This window comes from Varanus komodoensis, unplaced genomic scaffold, assembly GCF_004798865.1.
Source record: "Varanus komodoensis strain SLA01 unplaced genomic scaffold, ASM479886v1 scaffold43, whole genome shotgun sequence".
Taxonomy (NCBI): Eukaryota; Metazoa; Chordata; class Lepidosauria; order Squamata; family Varanidae; genus Varanus; species Varanus komodoensis.
The window spans coordinates 7,549,175-7,565,656 of record NW_025335985.1 but is presented as its reverse complement, the minus strand read 5'-3'; the positions used below and the strand labels follow the sequence as shown (position 1 = coordinate 7,565,656).

The 16,482-nt window shown below is 66.2% G+C and overlaps 1 protein-coding gene across 3 annotated transcripts in view; it reads right to left on the bottom strand.

The window, feature by feature from the left end:
• Positions 1–679: 679 nt before the first annotated feature.
• Positions 680–16,482, bottom strand: part of IL11RA (interleukin 11 receptor subunit alpha) — a 90,231-nt gene continuing 74,428 nt past the window's right edge. Inside the window, exons 1-13 of one of the 3 annotated variants that reach the window (XM_044443941.1) lie at positions 11,117–11,274; positions 10,206–10,305; positions 9,388–9,448; positions 7,620–7,786; positions 7,366–7,480; positions 5,837–5,869; positions 4,666–4,829; positions 3,557–3,720; positions 3,210–3,351; positions 2,766–2,861; positions 2,548–2,650; positions 1,784–1,866; positions 680–945 (exon numbers count right to left, since the gene is read on the bottom strand). In XM_044443941.1, coding sequence (XP_044299876.1) covers positions 929–945; positions 1,784–1,866; positions 2,548–2,650; positions 2,766–2,861; positions 3,210–3,351; positions 3,557–3,720; positions 4,666–4,829; positions 5,837–5,869; positions 7,366–7,480; positions 7,620–7,786; positions 9,388–9,448; positions 10,206–10,305 — 1,245 coding nt within the window. In that variant the 5' untranslated portion in view covers positions 11,117–11,274 and the 3' untranslated portion in view covers positions 680–928. Of the gene's footprint in view, positions 946–1,783; positions 1,867–2,547; positions 2,651–2,765; positions 2,862–3,209; positions 3,352–3,556; positions 3,721–4,665; positions 4,830–5,836; positions 5,870–7,365; positions 7,481–7,619; positions 7,787–9,387; positions 9,449–10,205; positions 10,306–11,116; positions 11,275–16,482 lie in introns of those variants that run through there. The other 2 variants (XM_044443940.1, XM_044443942.1) reach the window with 2 other exon arrangements.

Below are 16,482 nucleotides of genomic sequence, written 5' to 3'. Positions count from 1 at the left end.
GGAACGCCGCCCGGCCCTCCCTCCTCCCACTGGGCCACCGCCAGAACTGGCCGCCCCGGAGTGCCGGGCTGCTGCCGAGCAGAGCAGGGGCACGGACCCCGGGTGGCACCCCCTGGACGTGCGGCGGGGCAGTGGCGCGCTCTGGCTGCGCCCCGTTTGAGGCTCCAGCTGGCCCGCCCTCGCCCCGCGGTCTGGCCCCGCGGCCGCCGCCTGAGCTGAGCGCGCAGCAGTTGGCCTGGCACGGCGTGTGCCCTGCAGCCGCAGGGCCCAGAGCAAGGAGGACGGCGGGACGGGCACAGCAACGAAGCCGGCTCCTGGAGTCCAGTCCTCTGTCCGGCCCAAGCGTGTATGCGGACATGCAGCCCCCCCCACACTCACGCACAGTGGGTTCCACGTGTGTCCTCGGGGCTGCCCAGCTGCACGGAAGAGGCGCAAGATTCCCACAAGGCTGCCCGCTGCCCACAGGGCCCTGCCCCCAGCTAACGGGGCCCGTGGCGGGACGGCTGCCTCCGGCACGTGTCGCTGTCCCAAGGGCCGCGCTCCGGCTCCGTGGAGCGGCCAGGGCCCGGCAGCAGCCCCCGGCACCCGCGCGCCCGCCACGCACGCTGAGCTCCCGCTGCAGTCTCTGCAGAGCGCGGCTGCCGACGAGTCCGAAGCCGGAGGCCTGCCGCATCCCGCTGGCCTTCAGTCCGGGCGTGGAAGAGCCCCAGTGCAGGGGTCAGTCCGTACGGGGCCCGGGGCCACGCGCCTCCCCAAACGGTCCCTGTTGGCGAGCGACTTCCTCAAGAGAGCCCTTCTGGGGAGGGGCTGGGGGTGCGGGTGCCCTCGGAGTGTCCTTCAATGAGTTTGCAGGCGGCGGCGGCTGGCAAGGTCAGTGGGGGGCGCACCTCCTCCGGGGGGCGCCCTGCCAGAGTGGGACGGGACCTCTCTACAAGACCTGGGCTTCTGTGGGAGGCGAAAGAGAGATCGTGAGGAGCGGGCGGAGGAAGCCCCTTCTCTGGAGCAGCCTTCCCGAACTGGGGCCCTCCAGGGGTGCTGGGCTGCAATTCCCAGCAGCCTCCGCCGGCTGACCGGGGATGCTGGGAGCAGCGATCCAACATGCTTGGGCGGTGCCGGGTGGGTGAAGGCTCCCCAGCGGTGGAGCTAGCCCAGCGCTTCGCCTCGGCGGCTGCCCTGAAAGGTCTCCTGGCTGGCATGGGGCGGGGGGCGGTGCTCCAGCTCCGAACAGGGGGAGGGAAGCCCGGCAGCAGGCGGAGGAAGGGGGACAGCGACTTGTGGCTGCAACGGCCCGGCAGGGCTGCGGTGTCATCGGTTTCCCTGGCCTGCGGGCTGCCACACACCAGGCCGAAGCGGGCTTCACGCCGCAGCAGCCGATGCCACGGGGAGCCAGCCAGCTTGCCAGGCCTCGTGGGACGGCAGCCTCGCGCCTGGGAAGCCCTTCGGACGGATCCCCACAGCTGCTGCAAGTGCCACGACCGCACAGCAGGTGGCGCTGGGGCAGCCTGCCCAGGCACTGGGGACCCCCGGCAGAAGCCCCTGGAGTCTCCCCCTCTCTGCTGCCGCGGCTTGGCTGCATCTCACTGGCGTCAGCCGTGGTGCTGGGGAGGTCGCTGGGGGGTGTCGGAAGCCGATGAGGGCAAAACCGGTGGAGGAAACCCTGGGGGGTTCCCTCTCTGGCCCAGCACCCTCGGGGTAAACAGGCCAGAACAGAACGGCGCCTCCTCTCAGTGCCGGAGGTCAAAGCAGCGCCGCCCCGGCCCCCGCCAGTCCCGGCCGAACTCACTGGGCAAGGCCTTAATGTGGATGGCAGCTGCGAGCAGGTCCCGGTTTTTCGTGGCCTCCTTGCTGTGCTTCTTCACCCGGATCCTGCAAAGGAGGGGGGCGCGTGAGAGTGGGAGGAGCCCATGCAGAGGCTCTGGGGCTTTGCTGGGGGGGGGCGGGGGGGCAGTGACGGGAAGGCTGCTTTCCTGGCCGCGCCCGGCCGTTCCTGCCTCCGTCTCCACATTTATCAGGGGACTCTGCTCCTGCAGGGGGGCCTCCCCCGGCCTGCATGGGATTCTCATGCTGGGACCTGGGAAGTGGGCTGACCCCGAACCCGACTGGGGGTTCTTCTGGTTTCCTTTTTGGTGCTACAACCTCTCTGAGCTTCCGGAGAGGGGCCCCTTGCAGGCCCACCTGGAGACAGATGCACATGTGTCGGTTTCTGTTTCTCACCATTTCTCGTGTTTCCAGAACTAAGTTCAGCTCGCCCCAAGCTTTAAGGTTTTATTTCTAGCCTCTGCATGAGAGTCCACAAGCATTTTTCAATGCAGCATTTTTCTATGTGGTCGTTCCTGACTATAATGCGTATTTTGCACCTTATTTTCTTTCTCATGCACATTGAAATGCATTTTGATGGCAGAACTCTGTGGCGAAATTTGGAGAACTCAGGGGTGGGGATGTGGGGCTTGAGGCTGAGGGTCCCCAAACTGTGGCATGGATCACACCCCATCATAGCCTCTTCAAGGTCCCTCCCCACAGCTCACGCGGAGGGGCTGGTGGACCTACCACATCAGAAAGGCGAAGGCCAGGATCACGGCCAGGACGAAGAACGCAAACACGCCGAGCGACACCAGCACCGCCACCTTCTCCGAGGGGTCGCTTTGCCCTGCTGGAAGGAGAGGGAAATCCAGCACTTGGGTCTCTCCAGCAGCTTCTGCACAGGCAGAGGGTGCCGGGGGGCATGCCCCTCGCCCTTGGGCGGCGCCTGCACATGCCCTACGTACCCACGGGCTCGTTCTCGGGGGCCAGGGAGGGGTCCTCAGCCGGGCCTTCTGGCTCCGGCACGGCAGTGGCCATGTCACTGGGCGCCACCGTCTGTCCTGTGGAAAGAGGAGAGCAAGCTTTGGGCAGCCCAAGGGGGCGGGAGAGGCCGCGCCGCGCGTGAGGGCAGCCCCGGCGCCTGGGCACGGTCGCAGGCCGCTCGCTCCTGGCCGTGGCAGTGCAGGCCTCGGAGAGGCGAGACGGGGCTGTCGGGCCGCCGAATTGGGCCCGGGGGCGGGGGGAGGTCCGTTCCACCGAAACGCTCGAGGTCGGCAGCCGCGGGCAGCTCACGAGCCGATGCCCCTGGAGAAGGGCCCCGCGCCCCACGCCTGGCCAGAGCAGCGCCCCCGAGGGGCCGCTCCGGCTCCCCCTGCCCACAGGGCGGCCGCCCCCCAGCCCCCGCTTACCCGGAGCAGGCATGCCCCACGCCTCCGCGCTCCACTCGCTCCAGCTCCCGGCGTCCAGGAAGTCCTTTGCGCTGACCTGGACCACGTGCTCCACGCCCATGAAGGCGTCCGTGATCACCTCGGACACGTTGGCCGTCTCCACCTGCCGATCCGGGCAGCGGCGTCAGCGGCGGCCCGAGGCCGGCGCCCCTTCCCCTCCTGGCCCCGCCTCCGGAGGCGGAGCGAGCCGGGCCCATCGCCCGCCCGGGGGCCCCAAGGCGGGACCGGGATGGTTGCGATGGCCACAATCGCCCACCAGGCGGACTCGGACCGGCAGGGGTGACCCGCCCCCGGCACCCTCGACTCACCACAGACCACGAGCTGCCCACGGCGGGCCGGTACTGCAGCCGGAACTTGAGCTGGAAGTGCGGCTCCTTCGGCCACGTGGAGGGGTAGTCCCAGCTGACCCGCAGCCGCCGGGGGGCCAGCGGCACGGGCTCCACCCGCAAGCCCTCTGGCGGGTCCGGCTTGACTGGGGAGGACAGAGGAGGCGGAGGTGGGGGGAGCCGGGAACCCCGGGAGGTTCCTTCCTCCGCTCCGAACCAGCGAGGGCACGTCTGCCCTCCAGCGAGCATGCGACCCGGCTCGCTGCAGCCCTGCCCTGCCCTGCCCTGCTGGTTTGCTGTTGTTTTTAATAGGAATTACAACTGTGACACAAACACTTATAAAAGGAAAGACTGCCCGCCCTTTTTAAAAAAAGAGGGCTTCTTCCCATCTCTCTTGCACAAAGAGGCAGAGAAAACCATCCAGGAAAAGGAAAATACATGACGTTTGCTCATTTATTAAAGCTATGGCTGCAGTTGTTTTGTGTCTTTGTTAACTGCTGGCTGTAGGCAGAGTTGTGTGTCCGAGAAAGAACTGTGGGGTAAAAATGTAGGCCTGGTTGTGGGGAGACGCCTGAAGGCAGCTGCACAGGAACCCCAAAAGCCGTCCAGAGGGTGAATGGGTTTCGGGGGGGGGGTCCTTTCACCCCAGCCAGCCGAGCTAGAGCAGCAACATAAAACAGCAAGGAATGCTGGAAAATAGGCAAAATGAAAGACATTGTGCAGAAGACAAGAAAAGAAGACTTCTTGCTAGGGGAGCGATTTCTGCGTGTGTGTGTGGGGGGTCACCCCGCTCAGCACAGGCCTGCAGTGTTTTCGAGACCCGCCCGGGGTCAGCGAGGTCGGAGGCAGAGCACAACACACAAGGAAAACCTGCGTCCCAGAATTGCCCCCCCCCCACCTGGGGCAGTGGAGCCGAGCCCTCGGGGGTCGCAGGGAGAGGGCCAAGCCAGGCAGAGGCGGTGGCGGCAGGAGCCGGCCCAGCCGGGCTCTGACCTCCATCGGCAGGTGTGGCGGGGGGCTCCAGCCGAGGGGCGAAGGGCTGCAGTGGGCCGGAGCCAGCCTGCTCCCCCCTCCCGAAAGGCGGCACTTACTGATGGCCTGCACGGTGACGTCGAGCAGCCGGAAGCTGGAGCCCAGCGGGTTCACCTCTGTCACGTTCATGCGGTACGAGGTCCAGAACTGGGACTTGCTGACCGTGCAGGAGAGGGGGTGGGCCGGATCCTGAACGCAGAGCCCCACGTCGCTGGAGGGGGACCTGCCCATGCACAAGGCGGGGTGGACGAGTCTCGCACACGGGCGCTCTGCTGAGAAGGCACGTCTCCTTCCCGACCCACCCGCGGGGAGGATGAGCGCCAGCGAGCGGCAGGGCGACCTTCGCTAGGGCCGCGAGGGGGCTCTGGAAGCAGGTGGCACCATGCGAAGGACCCGGTGGCCCAGGCGTGAGGGGCCGGGAGACCTCGCACAGGCGAGCCGGGCCGGGAGCCGGTTCAGCTCTGCTCCAGGCCAGGAGAAAGTTCCCCTGCCTTCTGGCTCCATGGCACTTCCAGACCAGGCCTGCCAGATGCTTGTGAGGCACCGCAGGCATGGGGCTGGTGGGGCTGGGCAGGGCCGAGCACCCTGGGGTCCCCTGCCCCTGGCTCAGCACCAGCACCGCCGTCCTCGCAGAGAGTGCTGCCTCCCTCACTCCACGGAAAGGGAACGTGGCGGAGCCGGCTTCCCACCGTGGAGGGAACAGGCCCGAGGGATGGGGGCAGGTGAGTGCAGGAAGGGGCCCCCCAGCCCTCCCCAGCCCCCTGCAGGACACACGGTGCTCCTCCACGGGGCCCGGCTCCCCGTGGAGCGAGGCAAAAGGGCTGGCACGGCCGGCCTCCAGGCAATGAGAAAGAGGGGTACGGGGGCCCCCTTGGCCTGAAACTGGCACCATCACTCCCCCACGCCGGCCCCCCCTTTTGGAGAAAGGCTCCCACAGCCTCCCAGAGCCTCTTCCAGAAAGGCGATCCGTGGCACAGGAGAAGTCACCGTCACGCGACCCATCGCTTGCCAACACGCCCCAAGAGAGGGAGAGGACAGCGCGAAAGGGAGCAGTCCTTGGTCTGCAGAGGGGCCACGGGGGCCGCGAGGGGGCGTGTCCTCTGTGCGTGAGCAGCATGACTCTGTCAGGGCCGTGACCCCCCCCCCGGCATTTGCACCCCGAAGCCAAGGCCGCGTCAGCAGGACGGGGCGTGTCTGCCAAGAGGGTAGAGGGTCTGGCTGCCGCCTCACCTTCGCTGCTCGCTTCCAGGCAGCTGCTTCTTCCTGGGGGAGGAGAGGAGAGGAGAGGAGAGGAGAGGAGAGGAGAGGAGAGGAGACCGCTGAGCATCCTGGCCCGTGCTGCTCCAGCCTGTGTGTGCGGGGCTGTGCCTCCCCCATCCCCAAGCGGGTGTGTTGCCAAAGCAGAGATCATGCAACCGCCCAGCTTGGGCCCGGATCCTTTGCAGGCGTCGGTGCCCACATAGGCCAGGCGCCCCCGCCTATGGGCTCTGCGCCCGCTCACTGAGTTCTGATGTGGGTTTTTGCCGGCTCTCGCAGCCACATGGCTCCCGGGGCAGGTTACTCCTTGCCGGCCGTCGTGCAGGCCAATTTCACAAGGGCCACCTGGCCACCCGAAGGGCTGGGCCACTGGCACACGGCCGGAGGCCGAGCCCAAGGCGGGCCGCAGCGCTGTGGCGCTTCAGACGCGGCTGCCAGCGGGTCCTGGCCGATGAGGAGCAGGGAAGGAGCGCCAGAGGAGGAGCAGGGCTTCCCTTCTGCACAGGATCCCTCTCTGCCAGGGCCGGCGAGCCCAGTCAGCTGAGGGAAGGCGGGGCGGAAACCTGGGTGATACGTTTTGGGACGCTCTTCCTTCCAGGGGCCATGACTCACGGCGAGCGTTTGGGAAGAGCGCGGCTGCCGGTGCCTTCAGTGCGCACGAGAACATCCCGGCAGAAGAATGCCGGATGCGGGGGGGCACAAGGCCCGGAGCGAGGCCAGGACTCTTCCGTCAGAGCCCCCTCCTGTTCCTTTGTCCCAGCCCTCCCTGGGGCTTTGACAGCCGGTGTCAACCAAGAGGGCCTGTGCAGGAGAGGCGAGCAGGCGCGAGCCGCCCAGGTCCCGCACCACCTGGAAAGCGCAACAGGGGGGTCCAGGCAGGGAGCCCGCTGCAGCCCGAGAGGCGTTGGGGGAGGAGGCCAAGGGGCAAAGCTGCCCCGGCATCCACTTCCGCCCGGGGACGGGCCTGGCAGCAAGCGGGGTGGCCGAGCCCCGGTCACCTGCCGCCCGGCCACGAACGCTGCGGCAAGCCAGGCCCGCTCTTCCCAGAACCCAGCTGTGCCAAGCCAGCGGCTGGCTCGGGGAGGCAGGGCCGTCGCTGCCCGTCCCGCCACCTGGCACCCCCTGTGCACCCGGCGGGAAGAGCCGCGTGAGCACAGGGGAGGGCTGCGCGCGCATGTGGAAGGGAGACGTCGGCCCACGTGGGGGGGTCCTGGCTGGAGTCCAGCCCGCTAAGCGTGTGGGGTGGGGAGCTCGGAGGCAGCCCCCTCCCGGACCCGGCTCTTGGCTGGCCGGCACCTTTCCGGGCCCTGCCCGAGGTCCCTGGGAATGGCTCCTGGGGCACTCTGCATGCAGACCGGGGCTCAGTCACCGTCCTCGGCCCAGGGAGAGGCCGCTTGGCACGGACGGCGGGGGACCGGGAGGAGGAGGGGCTGGCGCAGGGTCCTGGCCAGCCCCCACGCTCCTGTCTTCCGTGGCGCCCCAGCGCGCCCCCAGAGCCACACCTGTAGGTGGTGATGTACTTGGTGGGGAGACGCGTCTCCAGGCTGGGGGCCCAGAAGCAGGAGAAGTTTTCGTAGTTGGATGCTCGGCAAGAGACGGACGGCAGCCCTGGGACACCTGCAGGGAAGAAAGGCACGGTCTGCCCGCTCTGCTCTGGAGGAGGCCAGCTTCCCCCTCGGCTGCCCTGCAATGCCCCTCCAAAAGCCCGTGCCCCCCACCCCAGAGGGCCTTTGCCCCGGCGCAGACCCTCACTTACGGCCAAGCCGGAGGGCCACGGAGCTGAGCAGGCGCCCGCTGGCGTCGTGGCAGCTGTAGGTGCCCTCGGCGGAGAGCTCAGCACGGGGCAGCAGCAGCTGGTCTCGCTGGGCCTCGGCGTCTGCCGGGAGCACCGGGGCGCCGTTCCATCGCCATTCCACGGAGGAGCTGAAAGCCGGAGAGCAGCGGTGAGGACAGGGCCGGGCAGCGTCCACCAGCCCTCTCGCGCTGCCGACCGCAGCTCCCATCATCCCCAGCCAGCACGATGGAGGGAGTCATGGTGCAGCAGGTCCGCAGGGTGCCAAGCTGCAGAAGGCCCAGGCTGCGGGCCAAGCAAGGCTTGATGGGGGGGGGCAGCCAAACCGAGCGGCGCTGCTCCCCGGCGGAGCCCGGCCGGGCTGGGACCTTCCGCAACGGCCGCCGGAGCCCCTCCGGTTCTGGAGCAGGCGAAGAACTTCCTCTTTTCCCAGGAATTTTCCTCTTTAAGCTCCCAAAGTGCTAAATCTGTCCCTGCATTTTAACTCCCTGCCGAGTTTACCCTGGTTTTTACTTCTATTTTATCATGTCGTTTAATCTCTAAGAGTTATCTTATGTTGCATTTTATGGTTTCAGTTACTGTGAACTGCCCAGGATGGTTTAACTATTGGGGGGCGGGGGTAGAGAAACAGAAAAAAATGAATACATTCATAAATAAATAAAGGATGTTAATCCCGAATTTTAAAGAAAAGGCTCTCAAGGCTGCCATTTTCCTTTTGGTTCCTTTCAGTGCCATTCTGTGGACTGGGACCCGCAGCAATCCTGGCTTATAACCAGCCCCCCCGCCCCCCCCCGCTCAGGTCTCTTGAGGCGATGCGTCTCTGGGCAGCCCCCCAGGCACTTTCCTCTCGAGGCAGAACAGATTTATGTATTTACTTATTTTTTAAAGATCTTTATATGCCGTCCTGTCGCAAAAGCCTCAGGACGGCTTACATAGATGAGCAGCAGATGGGATCACTTTTTGGAAAAGCGAGCTGAGGGCCGCGCATTTGCCGGTGCACCAGAGCTGGGATGCCGGGGCGGGGGGGGGGGGGCAACGACTGCCACGGTGAAGCCCTTCTCCAAATTTAGGAGCCGACGCTAGGGGTGGGCTGATCTTAAGGAGGGGCAGAAGAAAAGGAACGCAAGCAGAGGTTTTGGCTTTGGTATGGGTGGCTGCTGGGCCCGGGGCCCATGCATTCCTTCCAGCACCTCAGCCAGGTGGGGGGGGGGGGCAGGAGCAAGAGGCCTGGCTCTTTGCTTGAGATGCCCAACCGGCAAATGCCCCCAAGGCATGTAAAGCCCCACCAAGCAGAGCCCCCACCTCATCCCCAGGCCCACAAATGCACCAAGCAGACCACCAAGGCCATACGATGGCGTGTGCCAGGAACAGCCTGCAGCCTCCTGCCCTCCTGCGCTGGCTGCGGCCCGCGGGGGGCCGTGGGTTGGCCACTCTGAGGATGAGGATGTGGGGGGGACGAGCCCCTGGTGGAGGCTGGGAAGCCCTGGCTGGGAAGCTCAAAACCTGTTCCTTATCCGCCCTCTCAGTCTCTGAGGAGGATGCCTGGTGACAGCAGGGAAACGGGGGGCGGGCAGGGCTGATTATGGGGTGCGCAAGGATCAGCAGCGGTGCACACGTGTGGCTCAGCACAGGCACCCTTCTGGCAGACGCGCTCCGCGGCCGCCCCACCTCTCCCAGCGCGGGCTCCGCACGCTCCCCTGCCCCGAACCAGGGCCGTGGCCTCGGCGCCTACCCGGGGCTCGCTCCGGCACACTCCAGCGCCACGTCTTTTCCCAGCTGGCCGTACGTCACCCCTGCAAGAGAGGGCCATGAAGGTGAGGCTCGGGTCGGACGCCGCTTGCGCACCCCCAGCCTGCAGAATGTTCTTGGGGGGGGGGGGCGAGTCCTGCAACGTGGCTTTCCTGGGCTCGGGGCTGTCGCACACGCGACGCTGTCCCAAAGCACTCACTGCCGCACCTCCAGCTCGTGCGTGTGCGCAGCGAGAGGGAGGCACAGCGGGGGCCGAGCGGGCCGCCCCCCCCCCCCCCGGCCGAGCCACGTCTCCAACGCCCAGCAGTATCTGCGTGCGCGCCAGACAGCCGAGCTCTGCCCCTTCCCCATGGCAGGGCGCTTGCTGGTGGGGGGGGGGTCCCATGCTCAGGGCCCCCATCTCTCCTTGTGGGGCTGGTTGCTTGGCCCGGGGAGCTGCAGCCAGGCAGAGGAGAGCCTGCCGGGGCAAGCCCTGGCCAGGCACCCAGCGGGCACATCTGGGGCCGGGGATGCCCGCAGCGCCCCGTGAGCCGAGGAGGAGGGCCTGCCGCAGGGCGCCCTTGCCCCACGCGGCCCTCGAGCACCTCCACCCAGGGGGAGCCCGGGGACGGGCGTGGAGGCGCCCTCGGCCCGTGCGGCAGAAGCCAGAGCAGGGCCCGGCGGAGCGCTGGCCTGGCCCCCACCCAGCTGCCAGTCCCGGGGGCGTGTGCCCCGCGTGAGATGACGTCCTGCCCCCTGCCCTGCCCTTGGGGCGGCCCCCGCGAGGCCCCCCGCCCACGGCGCTCGCAGCCCCCGGCTCACCTTCTTCGCCCCATCCTCCTGACATGGTGATGGCGGAGCTGAGCAGGACAGCCGCCAAGAGGAGCACAGCTCTGCCGGCACGGGAGGCGAGGCTCAGCATCTGGGGGCCAGAGGAGTGGAGGGGGGGGGGATCAACAAGTGTTGGGACGAGGGGCCCACAGCGACAGCGGAAGAAGCCCATGGCCAGGAGCCCCCCATCCCCTTCCTCCCCGGAGCCTGGCGCCCAGAGCCTGCCCCGTCCCCACCACGGCCCCTCCTCTCCGGCCTGCCTCTCCTGCCACACTCTGGGGGGGGGGGGCAAGGAAAACCCCCAGCTCCTATGGCTGACCCCGCTGGGCCGGGGGCAGGTGGGGGACATGCCTTGGCCTGGCCCACTCTGGAGGCGCCGTCCCGGCTTGCAGGGACAGGCCGGGGGACCTGCACTCGCTCAGGCCACACCGGATCTGTTCATGGAAAAATCAGAGCACCGATCCCTGCGAGCAAATATTGGCACAGGCAGAAATCAGAGGCAAGAAAGGAAGGAGCTGACCCGCCGGCCGGCGACACTCGGGGCTGCTCTTGGGCGTCTCCTGCTGGGACCCGGCCACCGACAGCAGCCCCCGGGCTGGCCCACGCACACCCCAGGCCCGCTGGTGTGGGAGGGGGCCCGCAATCCCCTCCCCTGGAAACCCCTGCAGCAAATGGGGCTTTCAATTCCCCATTTGCTCGTTTATTTAATCAACCTCTTCTGCCAGGCCTGCAACTATCACAGCACTTTAGAAAAGTTAGCAAATAAATTCAAAACTGCACGATAATGCCGGCACGTTTAATCCTGCCGCATGGCACACGGCGTCCTGCAGAAGGGCAGGTGGTCCGGAAATACAAAGGACCAACGGGCAGTTCTTTTAAGGGGGCAGAACAAAAATACTAACGGAAACAAACTGCCCAGAGAGCTGCAGCCACAGGCAGGCAGTGAAGAAACGCGATGGTCGCGGTGGCGGCGACGCTCGGAAGACTCAAGAGTCAGTCAGAAAGGAAGCCGGGCTGGCTGAGACGCTGTGCACCGAACATGCAGGTTCGAAGAAGGCGGGTATCAGTGGCTTGGGGTGCAAGAAGATCTCACCAAAACCTCGCTGTTAACAGGCAGCGCAACTCTGAACAGGCCCCTGCCCAGCCCAAAAGGCACACGACTGCTCGAGGCAAGGGCTGAAGCCAAACCGGGAACTTCCCCAGTCCCTCCGTTCCGGGGCTGCTCAGGGTGGCTCTCACTGGTGGGGCGCACACAAGCCCTCCTCTCTCCCAGTGCCTCATGCCCGGGCCAAGGACCAGGCCCTGCTCCCGGGCCCCCTCCTCTCCCAAAGCCCCTGCCGCCTCTTCCAGACCCGTTGGCTGGGGAGCGTCAGGAAGGGAGCTTGGTGACGCTCTTCACCGCTCCTCTCCAGGATCCGACCGAAAATCAGCAACAAGCGAGTGCCCAGCCCGCTCGTTGCAGCTGCCAGGGGCTCGTCCTCAGAGGGCCCACTCAACAAACGCCGGGCTTTGCCCACGGGGGGTGAAGGGAGGGGGCTCCACACGGGGTCTTGGGCTGGCTGAGCAGAGGCGCTCGCGGGCAGGGGCTTCCGCTGCGGCTGCGGCACCGCTCCGGAGAGCAGCAGCCCCTGCCGGCCTTCCACTGCCGGGCCTGCCGGGGACCCCGTGCTGGGGGAAGGCACCCGGGGGCAGTGGCGCGTGAGGGGCAGGCGTGGGGGGTGGGCCCTCCCGTCTTTCCCCAGGCAACCTGCCCCCTCCTGCATGCTCACGCTCGGCTGATGCTTGCTGGTCCCCACTTCGCTCTCTGTGGGAGAGCCAGCCCCCCACTTCAGGGCGAGTGAACCCCAAGGCCACCTGTGCTGTGGAGCTCAGTGGCCGACTGCTGCCTCTTCCATCGGCCCGGCCCAGCCCTGACGGTCCTGGGCTAGCACTGGCCCATGTTGGCGCCACAGGGGCAGTGGCCGGCCAAGGGCCAAGGGGCCCTCCCTTGCTTCTGAGGAGTCGGCCCAGAAACCCGAGGCCCCCTCTGCGCCGGCACTCCTCGCAGAGAGTGTGGGGCGTGACAGGAGAGGGGGGCTGGCGGAGGGAGAACCCGTCCTGTAAGCCGGTTCTCATGAACGCATGTGCAGACAGAGCCATTCCATGGGGCGAGCTCCAAACCCCGGGATTGGGCGCCTCTCCCCTGCCCCACAGCCGACCAGCAGGACGGCTGGACTCGGGGGCAGGCTGCTGGCGGTTGGGTGGGGTGGGGCGGGGTGGGGGGCATTCCCCTTGCAAGCCGTCATTGCCACTGGTGCCTGACTGGAGCAGGCTGCGGGGGGTGGCCAGGGTGGGGAGAGCTGCTGGGCAGGATGGTGGGCCCAGGGGCACTCCTGGCCAGGCGCCCCCGGCTGAAGGAAGCGCTTTGCCAGCCGCTGCCCCCACGCTGATCCCGGAGCCTGAACGATGCCGCCTGGGGGGCTGAGGGCCCGGGAACTGGCCCAGCCTGGGAGGGGGAGTCCAGCACGCCAGTGGCTGAAGGCGGCTGGGACTGGCACAATTTTGACAGCCACACTTTGGTTTGTGCTTCTGGAGCAGCCGATACGAACCTCGTGCCAATGCAGCCAGGACAAACTTGCGAAGTGTCTGCCTTCTCCCAGGCGCCAGCCCAGGGGCTGCCCCGACAGGTGAGCCCCAGGCGCGGTACAGGGACAGGCCATGCTGGGGGCCAGCGGCACACGCCGGGAGAGCGCGCACGGGCACGCAACAGGACGCTGCCGGGAGCGTGCGCACCACCTCCCGTGCAGCGCACCATGGCAGACCAGTTTCCCGTGGAATGCATTTAATGATAGAGCTGGACTGTCTGGAAACGTCCCTCCCGTCAGCCGGCCTGGGGTTCCTCGAACGGAGCCTTTTTTGTTCTGCGCTACCCTCGGTCCCCGGCCACAAGCGCTTGCTGCTTGTCAAGCGCGGCTGCAGGCGAAGCTCTGCCCGGCACTGGGCCTCCTTCAGACCCCTCAGGCCACAGCGACTGCCGGTGCGAACCCCGCTGCCCTGCCAGGAATCGGCAGCCAGGGCTAACCCCCCCACCCCCGCTTTCGCTCATTCCTCCTGGACAAGACAGAAGGATCCTGGTGAGCCGAGATGTCTGGAATAGATCGCCCTGGAAAAAAACAGTCTCTCCCGCCCCGGCTTATACTGGGTCAGCGTGTTTGTTTATGCATGGATTCCAGGGTCCTGCCTGGGAGGAGGGTGGTGCGCATGGCAGAAAGTCTCAGCGGCTCCGTGGGCTGGCCAGCCGCTCGCTTGCCTTCCCAGGGCAGGGGCATCCGGCGCAGCAGCCAGACTGCCCTGGAGACCAAGGCGTGGAAGAGGCTGCAAATTCCTTTCCGCCAAACCGAAAGCGGCTCCTGGGCATTTGCCCGTTTGCCGAAGAGGCCCAGAAAGTTAGGCCGGGCTCTCCAAGTACAGGCGAGCATTCGCGTCATTCGGGCAGGCGGGCCCGCCTCGCAATGGCCGTGCACCCCGGCTGCGTTCCTGTTGCCCAGGCCGAGTGGCTGCGGGTCCAGGGAGTGGCTGCACCGCTTCCGAGCAGGGCTGAGCTGCAAGCGCCACTGCCCTGGGGCTCCTCTGAGGCTGCGCGGCGCACTGTGCCAGGGACCCCTGTGGCAGGAGGCCACAAACGCGCATGTTTAGTCTGTGCATGACGGTGCTGCTCCGTTTGTTTATCGTTGGCCCCAGGGCTCACGGGAGGGTGGAACGGTTTCTCTGCCCACTGTCTGCCCTCTGATCTGTTTTCCCGAAGATGCTTCCCATGCCTGCGGGCAGCCACCTCGAAACCTGCTCACAGGGGTGCTCGGCAGAACGGCCGCGACGGCACGAACCGTCTACCTCTGCAGAGCAGCCGGGCACAGGAAAACAATTGTTGGTGGGACCTGAGCAGCGCAGATGCCGGCGAGCACCCGGAAAACAGCGGTGGGTGAGAGTCTCGGCTCGTTTGCAGAAGGAATTACAGAGATTAAGGATTTGCAGAAAGCATTTGGGATGGCACACGCCAGTGCGGGAGAAGTGGCCCCCGCAGGCTGAGAACTCTGACTGCTGCACCCTGGAAGGTCCAGGCTAGAACTCTTGGATACGCGGCCCATTCATGCCGATCGGGCTTGCCACCTCTTTTTTCTGATGGGCTCCTCCGTCGTGCTTCCGGCAAGCTCTGTCCACGGCAGGCGGGCACAGCGTGGCCTTCGCTGCTCTGCCGGAACAGCCGCCATCCAGTCCCCAGCAGTGGCCCCTGCAAAGCGTCCCCGAACCTGGTGCCAGCGCGACAGCCCCTCGTGCCTTCTTGGAGAGAGGAGGAAGGGGCACCCCCACGGGGCCGGGAGGCGGGCTTGCGGGCAGCGGTCTGCGCGTCGCGGCACGCCTCCCCAGGCCTGCCAGGAGGTGCCAGAACAGGGCCAGGCCAGCGGGCCTCGCCCACCGAGGGGCCACGGGCAGCGCCACGCTCCTGCGAAGGAGAGACTGAGGCCAGGAGAAGAGCTGCCCTTCCTCCCCCACCTGCCTGCGTGTGCATCCAGGGCTGGCAGCAGTGTGCAGATCGGCTGCCTGAAAAGCGGGCTGAGCTCCAGGGCTGCGGGGAGAGCCAGCACGCCCCTTCGAGGCAGAGGGGCACAGAAGCGAAGCCAGTCAGGAGGGGGCTCCAGGCCATCTAGCCTGACCCCCAGCTCCAGCCGGCTCCGCTCATGCGATCCCCAACACGTGCTTGGCCAGGCCTTGGCTGCCGTGACCCCGCCAGGTGGGCTTCAAGGAGGCGCCCTGCCCTGGGGCAATGGGAGAAAACCTGCAGGAAGCAGAACTGCAGAAGAGGGGAGGGGAGGGGAGGGGAGGGGAAAGGGGAAGGGGCTGGCAAGGAAGAGGCCAGCCCAGGAAGGCAATGGCTGCAGGGGCAGTCTATTCCCCCAGCCCACCTGTCTGAGCAACTGAATCGAGAACTGAGCATCGCGGTCGTGCCTTTCGCATCCTCCCTCCCGGCACTCTTACGCTGGTGTCATTTTGTATCACAAGCCTGGGGGGGGGGGTGAGAACAGTACCAGCAATGCTTGCAAACTGCAGGTGCCTTTTGGCCAGAAAGCAGGACAAGGAAGCTTCGGAGAAAGGGGCGCATGAAGTGCCGGGAGCGGGCCTGCATCAGGGTGGATGGGCACGGAAGCATTTCTATCTGGTTTCGGTAGGAATCTGCCAAAACTGGCAGGCGGCTGCACATTTGCGACAGAAACTGCACGTGGGCGGGAGGGGGACGGACCGGTTTTCCGTCTCCTGTGGAACCACCAGTGCCTGGCCGGCGCTGGCCAAGGCTCACGGCCAGAGTGCAGGTCTCGCAAGCGACGTCCTCCACCAGGCACGCATCGCACGGCGCATGCTTTTTGGAAAAAGATTCGCTATGGGCCCCCCGGGTACAACGCTGCTCGCTGTAGCGAACGGTTTAGCCAAATAGGTGCTGGAGGCTTGGAACAGTTCTCCTGGCCCCTGCGCTTGTTTCTGCCAAGACTTGTTTGCAAAGAGCGAGACTGTCTGTGGGAGAAGAGCCCGCTGGGACGGGGAGGGTGCGCGCTCGGGCTGGGTGGCTTTTAAACCCTGCAGTGCAGCATAAATCACAGCACTGGTGCGCTCGGTTGTTTTCGTGCAAGGCCGGCATTTGGCGGCTAAGCAACCATGGAACTCAGCGCCACGTGAGGCCAAGTGTCTGGATAGTTTCTCGGAGGAAGCAGGGTACGCAATTCCGCAGACAGACGAGTGTTTCCAGACACGCAACCCACGCAGAGGCAACAATGGGGAGGCGGCGGGGTGGGGCGGGGGGTGGAGCGGAGAAGAGCGATGCTGGGTGGAAGAAATCTACTGACAGTGGAGCTCCAGATCATCTGACTCAGGCAGTCTCACATTGTTCTGAAGGTGGATAAAGCATCATAGAAACACAGAAACAGAGCGAGTCAGAAGGGGCCTCCTGAGCCATCTAGTCTGACCCCCGGCTCCACTCATGCTATGCCCACCATGTGCATGTCCAGCCTGTCCTTGAACACCAGCATCAGGGTCCCGACTGTCAGCAAGTGCTTCCTGGCATCCAAACGAAACCTTGGCTCCCTGAGCTTTGCTCCGTTGGAGCTCGTTCTGCCTTCCTCTGCAGGGGAGAACAGGTCTCTGCCCACCTCCGTGTGACACCCCCTCACATGTTGTATGTTGCCAACAGACCCCCTCTGAGTCTCCTCTCCTCCAGGCTGACAGTTCCCTCAGTCTCGCC